The sequence below is a fragment of the Bos indicus x Bos taurus genome, chromosome 19 (assembly GCF_003369695.1).
Source record: "Bos indicus x Bos taurus breed Angus x Brahman F1 hybrid chromosome 19, Bos_hybrid_MaternalHap_v2.0, whole genome shotgun sequence".
Taxonomy (NCBI): domain Eukaryota; kingdom Metazoa; phylum Chordata; class Mammalia; order Artiodactyla; family Bovidae; genus Bos; species Bos indicus x Bos taurus.
The window spans coordinates 35,729,673-35,743,726 of record NC_040094.1 but is presented as its reverse complement, the minus strand read 5'-3'; the positions used below and the strand labels follow the sequence as shown (position 1 = coordinate 35,743,726).

General features: G+C 61.4%; 1 protein-coding gene across 9 annotated transcripts in view; it reads left to right on the top strand.

The window, feature by feature from the left end:
- The window catches only part of RAI1 (retinoic acid induced 1), a 103,221-nt gene that overhangs the window by 83,670 nt on the left and 5,497 nt on the right, over nt 1-14,054 (top strand). For 5 of the 9 annotated variants that reach the window (XM_027516986.1, XM_027516991.1, XM_027516987.1 and 2 more), the window contains one exon: nt 7,154-12,671. In XM_027516986.1, the coding sequence (XP_027372787.1) occupies nt 7,170-12,671 (5,502 nt within the window). In that variant the 5' untranslated portion in view covers nt 7,154-7,169. Of the gene's footprint in view, nt 1-1,080; nt 4,483-7,153; nt 12,672-14,054 lie in introns of all 9 variants that reach the window. The other 4 variants (XM_027516993.1, XM_027516994.1, XM_027516989.1 and 1 more) reach the window with 3 other exon arrangements.

The window sequence follows — 14,054 nt, the reverse complement described above, 5'->3', positions numbered from 1 at the left end:
TATCATTCTTTTTATGACTGAGCAGTATTCCATTGTGTATATGCGCCACACCATCTTTATCCATTCCTCTGCCGATGGACGTCTAGGTTGCTTCCATGTCTTGACTGTTGTGAATATGCTGCTATGATCATAGATAGGGGTGCATGTATCTTTTTAAATTAGAGTTTCCATCTTTTCCAGATATACGCCCAGGAGTGGGATTGTTGGATCGTATGGTAATTCTGTTTTTAGTTTCTTGAGCAGTCTCCATACTATTCTCCACAGTGGCTACACCAATTTACATTCCCACCGACAGTGTAGGAGGGTTCCCTTTTCTCCACACCCTCTACAGCATTTGTTATTTGTAGACTTCTTAAATGATGGCTATTCTGACGCGTGTGAGGTGGTATTATACCTCATTGTCATTTTGATTTGCATTTTTCTAATAATTAGCAATAATGAGCCTCTTTCCATGCGCCTGTCAGCCATCTGTAGGTCTTCTTCAGAGAAATGTCTATTTAACTCTTCTGCCCAGATAACGTTTTTTAAAATGAGAGATTCGTCTTTCTGTGAAACACTCAGAGGCTCTGGCACCTTGGGTCCTGCATCCCACAGGCAGCAGGCAGCTGGAGCAGCCTCCCTCCCTTCTCACCTGCGCCCTTCACAGGTGCGCTTTCTGCCACCCCCCAAGGAGATCTTTGTCAAATGAGTGAGGAGGTGCAGCCACAAGCCCCTCATCCCCACCCAAGTGTGCTCTGTACCTGTACTCAGTCTTGTTCTGGATATTTTCATACTGTGACACTTTATGTATGTATGTATTTTTAAACAATTAGACATTGGATTTTATTAACTGGCAGCGTCTGAGATCTTAGTTCCCCTACCAGGTATCAACCCTGTGCTCCCTGCAGTAGAATGGTGGAGTCTTAACTACTGGACCAGCAGGAAAGTCCCATGTGACATTTTAAACAATATACATTCAACAGTTATTGTTCAGTCGTGTCCGACTCTCTGTAGCCCTGTGGGCTGTAGTCCACCAGGCTCCTCTGCCCATGGGATTCTCCAGGCAAGGATACTGGAGTGGGTTGTCATTTCCTTTTGCAGGGGATCTTCCCGACCAGGGATGGAACCCACATCTCTCGTGTCTCCTTCATTAGCAGGTGGGTTCTTCAGCACTAATGTCATCCATGAAGCCCTTACTCGGGATATGGGTGCGAACAAAACAGGCAAAATCCCTGCTTTCGTGGAACTCCTTTCTAAAGAGGACAGGAAAAAAGTGAAGCCAGCCAGCCCTGTGGCTAGTTACCTTAGAGAAGTAGGGGTGGTGTAGGGGAGATGGAGCGTGGGTTTCAAACACAGTGGTGAGGGTCAGCCACCTGAGAAGGTCACATGAGCAAAGGCTTGCAGCCCAGGAGCCAGAGGAGCCATGGAGATCCCTGAGCATGGTCTTCCCGGCAGAGGAAAGGCCGTGCAAAGGCCCCGAGGCCTGGGGAGATGCTGGACTGACTGCCAGTTCAGTCCTTTGGTACTTGCTCTTCCTCAGGAGGTCACAGTGGGTGGGGCACACAGGGTGAGAGGGGAGGCTCTCTCCTTGCCTTCTTTGGCTCCCCTGAAAGCCAGCGGACAGACGGACTCTCTGGCGTCTGTAGCGTGTAGCCACCTGTAAGACCAGGGCACGGGGCAGCTGGGGAGCCCCCGACACCAGCCTCTGGACTAGCCCCTTGTACTTGAGTGCGTGGGTGACTGACCCTGGCCCTCTTGGCTGTCCGCATCCCAGCACTACCCCCTGTTTTTTTTTCCTCATTTTGACAGAGTTGGGGAAAGGGGGTTGCTTTTTGTTGAATGGTGGATAAAATGATGCAAAAGCAGCTACTATCTACAGGAGACCGATGGGCATGGAGCCCCCCTCGCCAACTGCCTCCTCCCCCCGGAGGGCTCCAGGAGGCCAGCAACACAGTGGCGCTGACTCCTTCCTGCTGCACCACACCTCACGGTGGGGAGGGGGCTGGCTGGCCATCTGCCTCTCACCCCCTGGACCATAGGCCCCTCCAGCCCAGCTGACCCAGGTCTCTGGACCTACTGGCCCTCACATCCCAGAAGCTGCACTGGGGGCGGGGGCAGCAGGCATGGCTTTAGAAGTCAGGGAACAGAGCTGAGAGCTTAGCTTTGCTGCCTGTGGGCTGTGCTGTGGGAATTCATTAGGTTAGGTTACTCCTGAAAGTGGGGTCATGGCTCCCTTCCTAGGAGGGGTGCCTTAGGGAACTAACAGAGCAGCAAGCCCACAGGCAGTGCCCCGAAGTGCCCAGGATAGTGGAGTGCTCGGATGGGGCACTACATGTCCTGGTGGGTGAACCCCAAGGCGGGGGCTCTGGTCTGGTGGCTTAGTAGGTCTTGGCTGTTCTGCCAGGGAGTCCTTGGAGGAGGCAGCTTGGTGGGCTTTAGGAAGCGCATTCCAAACATCTACAGAGTCCAGAAACCCCACCCCCCCCTTCCAACATCCTTCAAAGATCCCCGTCTCCTGGGACCCCAGCCTCAGCAAAGGGGCCTGGCTGGCTGCCTGCCTCTTTCGGGCCTATAGAGTGGCATGTCGGACCTGAGGGGCTCTCCCTTGGGTGCCGGTGAGCGAGGGCCACACAGCATTTATGGGGGTGTTGCCCACACACGGGGCGGGGGGCTGCCTTGTTCTCTGTAATTCCTTTTGCCCCTGGATGGGCCCCTCTGCCCCAGGCAGACCTCCCCCAGCGACTGACCCCTAGGCCCTCCCTGTCCCAGAGGCCTGAGGGCACTGGGCTGTCTTGTCTTGGGGCCTCCTTGGAAACTCATTCCCCCTCCATTCAAGCCAAGCCCTTGGGACTCAAAATAGACCCCACAGAATAGCCGTAAATTTGACTAGCGACTGATGGTTTTAATCAAGGTGTCCTGTTCACAGTCTTCATCACCTACAACTCAGAGGGAGGCCCAGGTGGTCCCACCAGCTCTGATCCTCTCGGGACACCCCAGCCTCCTGGTTCCCCAGTCTTGAGGGGGGTTGGGTTTTAAAGCTTTTCCCCTGCAGCTACAAGTCAGAAAACGAGGTCACAAAACCACTCTGGGTTAGCAGGTGGGATGCGCCTGTACCCCCAGAGCCAGCTAGGGTACAGAAGCTCCTTTCTCGCCCCCTCCCTCCCTCCCCAGCCCCAGTGGAGCTGCAGTAAGCTCCTGCCTATGCTGTCAGGCCCATCTCCCTGACCTGAAACCTGACCCTGGGGGCTGAAGAGGCCGTGGACCCAGTGAGTTCTCTCTGAGGCTGCTCAGCGCACAACAGGCAGCCAGGAGTGGACTCCCTACGGTGGGGCAGGCCCGAGCCCGCTTCTGGGGCCTCAGAGGTTGCCGAGGGGACATTGGAACCCCCTTTCCTTGTCATGCTCCGGGGGCCTTCCTCTGAAGTGGGAATTCTCAGTCCACACTGCTGCAGCGTCCATCTGGAAGAACTTCCTATGGGTGGCTCACAGGCAGGTCCTGGCTTTTCTGAGCCTCCCATTCTCTGTAACAGGGCAGGAGGCAGGAGCAGGCCCTATGGCCAAGGCTGCCCCTGCCCCCATGGGCCCCACAGTGCCTGCAGGGGGACCAGAGACTTCTGCTCTTTGCCAGAAAGAAGGGCTGAGCCCTGGCTCACCTGCTACCAAACACCTTTGGGGGCTGCTGGTCTTGTGCCTGGGGTGGGCTCTGGGGCTCATCACATCTCCTTGCAGGGCAGGGATACCCGTCACTGAGGTAGAGAAGCCTTGGGGCACGGGGTGGGCAGGCCAGCTTGCAGGAGTCACCATGGGAGGTGATCTGGAGCTCAGGACTTTCTTCCTCCCTCCTTTTCCCTCTTCCTTTGCTTCCCATTTGGTTAGAATTTCAGAGATGTCCCTTAACCTAGTGTTTGGGAGAAGGGGGAGGGGAAGCAGGGATAGGGAGGCCGGGCTGGACCGGGAGTGAAGGAGTGTTGGGCACACCCCTGACCCCCAGCTGGTGCCCTCCTGCCCCCTCCTTCCCTCCCAGGTTCGGAGGTCACCATCTACCTCCCGATGCTGCCCACCCCAGCTCTCTGCCTGCCTCTTTCCCTTCTGTCCTTTGATGGTCCTCTTGAAAAGTAATCATAATCACAATAATTAATAACAACAGAGCCTGTGGCGGCCCAAGGCGGCTCTTAAAGAGGCCGAGCCCCACTTTGTCCCGGGGGTGCTGGTGGGACGGGGCCTTTGTTCCTGCACGGGTTGGGGGGGCCCGGGCCCGCCCCCGCCAGGCTGGGGGGCGGCGCTTGGGTGAGCGTTCTGCTGCCTTCATCAGGCGCAGGGCTTCTCGTATTTTAATTGAACTGTCTTTTCTTCGAGATAGATGCTCTCACCACGTCCAGCTGCTCCTGTGTATCGGAAAACCCGCTGTAACACGGCTTGGCGACATTAAAAGATGCGGCAGCTGGACTGATTAAACAGGGAGGGGGCGCTGGTCAGAGCACAGTCTTTTTAAATAATGTTTCTGGTAATGCATTTTGGGGGAATGTGAAAAAAGTGTATTAAAAAAAGCTGTAGAAATGTTAATGATATCCACAAGACACTCAGCGGGAAATGAGCGCGATCTGGGACTAATAAAAGCCGGGATGTAATTTGTGCAGAGAGACGAGGCGAAGCCTCCCAAGCCAGCCTGGGTGTGCAAGTTCCGGGCTTGTAACGTGGCCGGGGAGGGCAGGGCAGGGCCCAGGGGCCCAGCCGACCCTGCCTGCCTGCGGGGGACACCCTGAGCAGAGGTGCCTCCAACTGCCTCTGACAGCCTGGGCAGTGGGGGCCGCCCGCGAGTGCTGCCTGAGGGTGGCAGGGGGCGCCCACCTGGGAGCCCGGTGTGGGGGCCCCGGGGCTGCCCACCTGCAGGAGCCACCCGTTAGAACCAGCACTGCCTCCAGCTCTGGGTCACAGCAGGCACTCCTGTCGTGTTTGATCCAAGCCGCGGGATGGACTGAAGTGGGTCAGAGGGGGGCCTCCACATCAGGGCGCCTGTGATGAGCCAGGGAGAGGCCATGGCCATGGGGCTGGCCCTGGAGTGGGCTGTGGGGCCCTGCGGTGGGCTTGGGGCCCTGAGGTGGGCTTGGGGCCCTGGGGCTGAACCAGCCAACCACCAAGGCAGGGAGGGGCCTGGGCTGGAATAATGGGGCTCCTTGGGGCCATCCAGCTGCCCTAGGCTGGACCTGCTCAACTTGGGCCCCTCCCAGGTCAGCTTCCCCCGACCCCCACAACTGCATGAGGAGGTGGGAGCTGGATGAAGAAGGGGTGACCGAGACCCCCGGGGGAATGCTTCTTCCCTTTCACATCTGTGTGTCGGCACCCTTCTCTGTGCCCCTTATTTTCTGTGCCTCACACAGCCCTGGAGGCTCGGAGCACACGCCAGGCCACCCCTTCCTCTTGGGTTTGGAATGGGCCCTGAAAAGTCCCCTGTGCCCTTCTGGGGGCCTGGGCCCTGCAGGTGAGCAAGGTGTGGGTAAACCCAACGGCCGGGATGCAGGCTGCGACCAGCCCTCTGTGTGTCTCCCCGTGAGCCAGGGGTGTCCTTGCTCCTTCTTCCCTCCTCGAAGGGTCTGGGGGGGGCGCTAGCCTGGATGCTACAGCCGGCCTGTTATGTGACCCCATGGTTCTGCCCTGAAGGGCCCCCCCAAGCCCCACCCCCACCCTGGGGTCATTTCCTGACCCAGGATCTTGCTTTGGTGCAGGCTGGACTCCTTGCGTGCCCAGCCCTGAAAATCATAAACAGATGGGCTCTCGGCCTGGCTCTGACCCGGTGCAGGCGGGCGGGGCTGACCTGGAGGCCCAGGCGCCTCAGGCAGAGGGACTGCAGCTCTGCCCCATCGCTGCCTCGTCAGGGCCGCGCGGCCTGTTTACGTGCCTGTGACACCAACACAGGAGGCAGGGCCACTGCCCACGCTCCGGGTAGGGACAGCTTATGCCCACAGTGGCTCAGTGGCCCCTCATCAGCGCCTGCCAGAAGGAACAGACAGCTTCCAGAGGGCATAGCAGTGACAGAGAAGGGGGGAGAGACAGAGAGAGTGTGTGTGTGTGTGTGTGTGTGTGTAATGATAGACAAGGGGAGTGTGTGTGTGCAGTGATGAAGGGGTGAATGTGTGTATGCAATGATGGAAAAGGTGTGTGTGATGATAGACAAGGGGATTGTGTGTGCATTGGTGTGTGTGTGTGTGTGTGTACAAAGGTGTGTGCATTGATGGAGAAGAGGTGTGTGTGTGTAATAGACAAGGGGAGTGTGTGTGTGCAGTTATGAAAGTGTGTGTGTGTAATGATAGACAAGAGTGTGTATGTGCAGTGATGAAGAAGGTGTGTGTGTGATGATAGACAAGGGGAGTGTGTACGTGCAGTGATGAAGGGGTGTTTGTGTGTGTGTAACAGACAAGGGGAGTGTGTGTATGCAGTGATGAAGGTGTGTGTGTGTGATGATAGACAAGGGGAGTGTGTGTAATAGACAAGGGGAGTGTGTATGCGCACTGATGAAGGGGTGTGTGTGTGCACTGATGAAGGGGTGTGTGTGTGCACTGATGAAGGGGGATGTGTGTGTGTGTGTGTAATAGACAAGGGGAGTGTGTGTGTGTGTGCAGTGAAGAAGAAGCTGTTTGTGTGTGTGCAGTGATGGAGAAGGGGTATGTGTGTGTGTGTGTGTGTGTGCGTGAGTGTGTGCGTGCGTGCATGCTCATGTGCATAGACTCCAGGCCTCAGTGAGTGGTTTCTGGGGCAGGGCAGGCCATCCCCCGTGCCACGCACACACATACACACACTCACGAGCTGGGTCACGCCTGAACACTGCTGCGCTGGGGCTAGATTACCGGATCCAGCAGCCCCAGGGGATGGGGGAGCGGGAATGGCTGATTCTGAGCCGGCGGGGAGGAGGAGGGGAACTGGTGGCAGGAGGGGGCAGCTCCCCAGTGGCTGGCGCTGGGCGGCCGGGCTGCACCTCCCTGTCCCCGTCAGAGCGGGAATTACAGAGCACACGGCCCTGACACACAAGTTGTCAATATGTGCACAGCTGGTGGGGCGGCTGCAGGAGGGGGCGGGGCGGGAGGGGGCTGGCTTTCCAAGGGAAGGAAATGGCCCATCTGAACCCCGCCCGCTCTGCCCTCCTCTCCCCGCCCTCCCTCTTGCCCTTTCTCTTTTCACAGATAACCAGCCCAAGTCATGCAGTCTTTTCGAGAAAGGTGTGGTTTCCATGGCAAACAGCAGACCTACCAGCAGACCTCACAGGAGACGTCGCGCCTGGAGAACTACAGGCAGCCAAGCCAGGCCGGGCTGAGCTGCGACCGACAGCGTCTGCTGACCAAGGACTACTACGGCCCGCAGCCCTTCCCCGGTTACGAGGGCGGCGGGGGCACGCCCGCCACCGCGCGCGCCGGCAAAGGCCTGTCCTCGCCGCAGGCCCCGCCAGGGAGGCCGGCCTTCGCGGGCTACACTGTCCAGGACGGCAGCCCCTACCCGGGCCGCTACTCGGGCGAGGAGGGCCTGCAGGCCTGGGGGGGCCCCCAGCCACCACCCCCTCAGCCGCAGCCCCTGCCAGGCGGGGTGGGCAAATATGACGAGAACCTGATGAAAAAGACAGTGGTGCCCCCCAGCCGGCAGTACCCAGAGCAGGGTGCCCAGCTGCCCTTCCGGACTCATGCCCTCCACGTCCAGCAGCAGCTGCCGCAGCCCCCACCATCCCTGGCATACCCCAAGCTCCAGAGGCAGAAACCCCAGAGTGACCTTGCCTCCCCCCTGCCCTTCTCCCAGGGCAGCCACTTCCCCCAGCAGTCCCAGTCCTTCCCCACCTCCTCTACCTACTCCTCCAGTGGCCAGGCCGGTGGGCAAGGGGCCCACTCCTACAAGAGCTGCACAGCCCCCTCCGCCCAGCCCCACGACAGGCCGCTGACCGCCAACGCCAGCCTGGCCCCTGGCCAGCGGGTCCCAAACCTTCATGCCTACCAGTCCAGCCGCCTCAGCTATGACCCACAGAAGCAGCAGCAGCAGCAGCAGGCCCTCCAGAGCCGTCACCATGCCCAGGAAAGCCTGCACTACCAAAACCTCGCAAAGTACCAACACTATGGGCAGCAAGGCCCAGGCTACTGTCAGCCGGACGCGACTGTCAGGACCCCAGAGCAGTACTACCAGACCTTCAGCCCCAGCTCCGGCCACTCGCCCGCCCGCTCCGTGGGCCGCTCACCCTCCTACAGCTCCACCCCGTCTCCACTGATGCCCAACCTGGAGAACTTTCCCTACAACCAGCAGCCACTCGGCCCTGGGGCCTTCCCCGCTGGCCTCACTGACCACAGCCACTTCATGCCCCTGCTCAACCCCTCCCCGACGGATGCTGCCAGCTCTGTGGACACCCAGGCCGCCAACTGCAAGGCCCTGCAGAAGGACAAGCTTCCCGAGAGCCTGCTGTCGGACCTCAGCCTGCATAGCCTCACGGCCCTGACCTCCCAGGTGGAGAACATCTCCAACACCGTGCAGCAGCTGCTGCTGTCCAAGGCTGCCGGGCCTCAGAAGAAGGGCCTCAAGAGCCTGGTGGCCCGGACGCCGGAGCAACACAAAAGCCAGCACTGCAGCCCCGAGGGCAGCGGCTACTCGGCCGAGCCAGCGGGCACACCGCTATCAGAGCCGCTGAGCAGCACGCCACAGTCCACACACGCTGAGCCGCCTGAGGCCGACTACCTGAGCGGCTCTGAGGACCCGCTGGAGCGCAGCTTCCTCTACTGCAGCCAGGCCCGCGGCAGCCCTGCCAGGGTCCACGGCGGCTCCAAGGCCAAGCCCGAGTCCGTGTCCACCTGTTCCGTGACCTCACCGGACGACATGTCCACCAAGTCCGACGACTCCTTCCAGAGCCTGCACAGCAGCCTGCCTCTCGACAGCTTCTCCAAGCTTGTAGCTGGCGAGCGAGACTGCCCGCGGCTGCTGCTCAGCGCCCTGGCACAGGAAGACTTGGCCTCCGAGATCCTGGGGCTGCAGGAGGCCATCAGTGAGAAGGCCGACAAGGCCTGGGCTGAGGCACCGGGCCTGGCCAAAGACACCGGCAAGCCGCCCTTCTCTCTGGAGAACCACAGCGCCTGCCTGGACCCTGTGGCCAAGGGTGCGTGGCCACGGCCAGGGGAGCCGGAGGCCCTGCCCGAGGCCCTGCAGCTGGACAAGGGCAGCAGCGCCAAGGACTTCAGTCCGGGGCTATTTGAAGACCCCTCTGTGGGCTTCACCACCCCTGACCCCAAGAAGACAGCTGGTCCCCTCTCCTTCGGCGCCAAGCCCACCCTGGGGGCCGCGGCCTCAGACCCCACCGTGGCTTTTGACTGCTTCCCAGACACAACCTCTGCTGGCTCGGCGGATGGTACCCACCCCTTTGCCTGGCCCGAGGAGAACCTGGGGGATGCCTGTCCTCGGTGGGGGCTGCATCCCGGCGAGCTCACCAAGGGTCTGGAGCAGGGCGGAAAGGCCACTGACAGTGCCAGCCAGGACGGCACCCGGGAGGCTTCAGCCTGCCTGGGCTTCCAGGAGGAGGTGCCCCCTGGGGAGAAGGCTGCAGTGCCCCGGGACTCCCAGCAGGAGACAGCGGGTGGGGTGAAGGAGGAGGCCGGCGGGCTGCTGCAGTGCCCCGAGGTGAGCAAGGCCGACCGCTGGCTGGACGACAGCCGGCACTGCTGCTCGGCTGCCGACTTTGGGGACCTCCCACTGCTGCCAGCGCCGGGCCGGAAGGAGGACCTGGAGGCCGAGGAGTACTCGTCCCTGTGCGAGCTCCTGGGCAGCCCCGAGCAGAGGCCTGGCCTGCAGGATGCGCTGTCGCCCAAGGCCCCGCTGCTGTGCGGCAAGGAGGAGGTGGAGGAAGTGCTGGACCCCAAGGCCGGCTGGGGCTCCCCGTGCCCCCTCTCTGGGGACTCAGTCATCTTGCTGGGCCCTACCGTGGGCGCCGAGTCCAAGGTCCAGAGCTGGTTCGAGTCCTCCCTGTCCCATATGAAGCCAGAGGAAGAGGGGCCCGAGGGGGTGCTGGCCCCAGGGGATTCCGCCGCCGTGACCCCGGAGGCCTCCCTGGCACAGAAGCCGAACAAGCCTGCTGTGCCCGAGGCCCCCATTGCCAAGAAAGAGCCTGTGCCTCGCGGCAAAAGCTTGAGGAGCCGGCGGGTGCACCGGGGGCTGCCTGAGGCCGAGGACTCCCCGTGCAGGGCACCGGCGCTGCCCAAAGACCTGCTGCTCCCCGAATCGTGCACAGGGCCCCCCCAGGGACAGATGGAGGGGGCGGGGGCCCCAGGCCGGGGGATCTCAGAAGGACTTCCCAGGATGTGTACCCGCTCCTTCACGGCCTTGAGCGAGCCCCGCACACCCGGACCCCCAGGCCTACCCACCACCCCTGCCCCCCCAGACAAGCTGGGGGGCAAGCAGCGAGCCGCCTTCAAGTCAGGCAAGCGGGTGGGGAAGCCCTCCCCAAAGGCCGCTTCCAGCCCCAGCAACCCGGCCGCCTTGCCCGTGGCCTCTGACAGCAGCCCCATGGGCTCCAAGACCAAGGAGACGGACTCGCTGGACGCACCAGGCAAAGACCAGCGGTCCATGATCCTCCGGTCCCGCAGCAGGGCCCAGGAAGCCTTCCACTCCAAGCGCAGGCGGCCCTCGGAGAGCCGACTGCCAAACTGCCGTGCCGCCAAGAAGCTCCTTGCCAACAACCACCTGCCCACCACGTTCAAAGTTGCTGGCAGCCCCCAGAAGGAGGGGAGGGTGGGCCAGCGGGCGAGGGTCCCCAAGCCTGGTGCCAGTGGCAAGCTCTCAGATCGACCCCTCCACACTCTCAAAAGGAAGTCAGCCTTCATGGCTCCCGTCCCCACTAAGAAGCGCAACCTGGTCTTACGCAGTGGTGGCCTCGGGGGAGACGTGAAGGAGGAGGGGGCCGAGGGCTCCCCCACCCTCTTCAAGAGGATGACGTCTCCCAAGAAGGCGAAACCCACCAAGGGCAATGGTGAGCCCACGGCGAAGCCACCGCCCCTGGAAACCCCGGACACTGGCCTGAAGCTGGCCTCACGGGCGTCCTTCCAGGGGGCCATGAAGACCAAGGTGCTGCCACCCCGAAAAGGCCGGGGCTTGAAGCTAGAGGCCATTGTGCAGAAGATCACCTCGCCCAGCCTGAAGAAGTTTGCGTGCAGAGCACCAGGGGCCCCTCCTGGGAATCCTGTGAGCCCATCCCTCCCCGAGAAAGAACGTGGGCTCAAGAGCGCTGGGGGCAGCCTTCTGGGGGCAGAGGAAGGTCTCTTAAATGTGAGCCCTGGGCAGAAGTTCCCGGCAGCTCTGGGGGCCGAGCCGTTGTGCAGAAATCCGACCAATAGATCCTTAAAAGGCAAACTTGTGAACAGTAAGAAACTGTCCTTGACCGATGGTTTCAAAACGGAGGCCTTCACATCCCCAGAGGCCCTGCTGCCCGGGGGCACTGCCCTGGCGCCTAAGAAGAGAAGCCGGAAAGGTAGAACTGGGGCCCTTGGACTCCCCAAAGGCTCCCTGGAGAAAAGGCCCCACCTCGGCCCAGCTCTGCTGCTGACTCCCCGAGACAGGGCCAATGGCACACAGGGGGGCAGTGAGGACAGCTCTGGCGTAGGAGGCAAGAAGCCAAAGACGGAGGAGCTGGGCCTGGCCGCCCAGCCCCCAGAGGGCCGGCCCTGCCAGCCCCAGACAAGGGCACAGAAGCAGCCGGGCCATGCCAACTACAGCAGCTATTCCAAGCGGAAGCGCCTCACGCGGGGCCGGGCCAAGAGCACCACCTCCTCACCCTGTAAGGGGCGTGCTAAGCGGCGGCGGCAGCAGCAGGTGCTGCCCCTGGATCCAGCCGAGCCTGAAATCCGCCTCAAGTACATTTCCTCCTGCAAGCGGCTGCGGGCAGACAGCCGCACCCCCGCCTTCTCGCCCTTCGTGCGGGTAGAGAAGCAGGGTGCGTTCACCACCGTGTGCACTGTTGTCAACTCCCCGGGAGAGGAGCCCCAGCCCCAGAGGAAGCCTTCCTCCTCCTCCTCCTCCTCCTGCTCCTTGGACGCGGCCGGGGCCTCCCTAGCCACGCTCCCTGGAGGCTCCATCCCACCGCCTCGGCCCTCCCTGCCCCTCTCCTCCACCATGCACCTGGGGCCCGTGGTTTCCAAGGCCCTGAGTACCTCTTGCCTTGTTTGCTGCCTCTGCCAAAACCCGGCCAACTTCAAGGACCTCGGGGACCTCTGTGGGCCCTACTACCCTGAACACTGCCTCCCCAAAAAGAAGCCAAAACTCAAGGAGAAGGTGCGGCTAGAGGGTACCTGTGAGGAGGCCTCGCTGCCTCTTGAGAGGACACTCAAAGGCTTTGAGTGCCCAGCTGCCGCATCTTCTGCTGCCACCACCACCACCGGGAAGCCCCCCAGGCCTGATGGCCCAGCCGATCCGGCCAAGCAGGGCTCTCTGCGCACCAGTGCCCGGGGCCTGTCCCGGCGGCTGCAGAGTTGCTACTGCTGTGACGGTCGGGGGGATGGCAGTGAGGAGGCAGCCCCAGCCGACAAGAGCCGCAAGCATGAGTGCAGCAAGGAGCCGCCGGCTGAGCCTGGTGGGGACACCCAGGAGCACTGGGTGCATGAGGCCTGCGCTGTGTGGACAGGCGGGGTCTACCTGGTGGCCGGGAAGCTCTTTGGGCTGCAGGAGGCCATGAAGGTGGCCCTGGACATGGTAAGAGGCCAGTCCCGCCGGGTGGGTCCTCGGGTTCTGCAGGCAGGCAGGCAGGCAGGCCTTCTTTCCAGTGCTGCGGTGTGGGCCAGACAGACCAAGTCACAAATGAGTCTGGGGGCTTAGCCAGAGAGCGGAGGCACCCCCGGGCCAAGGCAGGACACAGTTGCCCACCCTGTCTTAGACCTCCCTGCTGCCCGCTCAGCCTGTACCCACCACACACTCAACCCACCCCTTCCAGCTGCAGCCCCTGCACCCTCCTGACACCCGTCTCCAATAATCAACTGAGACGCTGAGTCCCCAGATGACAAGGGGCCTCAGAACTGCCTGCCTCTTATGATCTGAGGTGGATCAGGGCCTCAGAGAAAGAGCCCCTCCAACAACAGGTGGCTGGATGGTCAGTCAGCCCTTGTCGGTAGGGTGGTTCAGGGGTCTTTCCTGCAAGGCCCTTCCTGAAACATCCCAGAGGAACTGCAGTCGCTGCGTGCCTCTAGGCATGTAGCCTAACCTCTCTGTGCCTCCGTTTCTTCATCTCTTAAGTGGGCATAACAGCCCCATCAAGCTGTCACAGCTGTGCTTGGCCTACCCACGAGCCCATGACTTAACTGCTGGGGCCATGACAGTGGCAGCTCTCCAACGACACTAGCATGTCGTGTCCCAGCAGTGACTGTCACTCTGGTTACTACAGCTCTCTTGCTCCACGAGCTCCCTGCTGTGGACCACACTCCTGTCCCCTTGCCACACTGCTGTCCAGTGTCTCCTGGGCAGGCACCCACCATGCCACCCTCCAGCTCACTGCCTGCCCACCTGCTCCCTCTTGGTCCCCACTCCCCCGGCCCCGACAAGCAGCTCTGTGCTGGCTGTCACCAGGGAGACGACTTTGCTGTCCACATCTCCCTGTTTCCTGATCCTCTGCTACCAGGATGTGCTCCAGGACCTCTCCATGCCGGGGCAACCCTCCGCCAGCCTCCACCCGTATGGAGGAAGGCCCCCCCTGGCCCGACAGCCCAGGCCCCTGCGCTTCCCTGCTCAGTTCTCCTTTCCTCCCATCCCGTTTTCGCGTCTCTCATGACTGTCTCATTCCCAGCTGCCCTGAAATAGGTTCAGGTGTTCCCCTCCACTGAACGATAACGCCCACACTGAGATCCCCTCCAGGAAGCGCCGGGTGGCCTCCCTGAGGTGCACATCCTCAAAGCCCCGACCCAGCTGTGCTGCTTCTGCACCTTGTCTGAGCCCGGGTGGGGGCCAACCCTGGTCCTTCCTCCGTTGCCTATTCCGGGCGCTTTGGTCTGACCTCACTGACATCACTGGCCTCCCGCTGGACTGAGGCAGATGCGGGGGGTCTGAGTGGCCTTGTGCGTTCCTGGTGTCACGTGGCTATTAAGT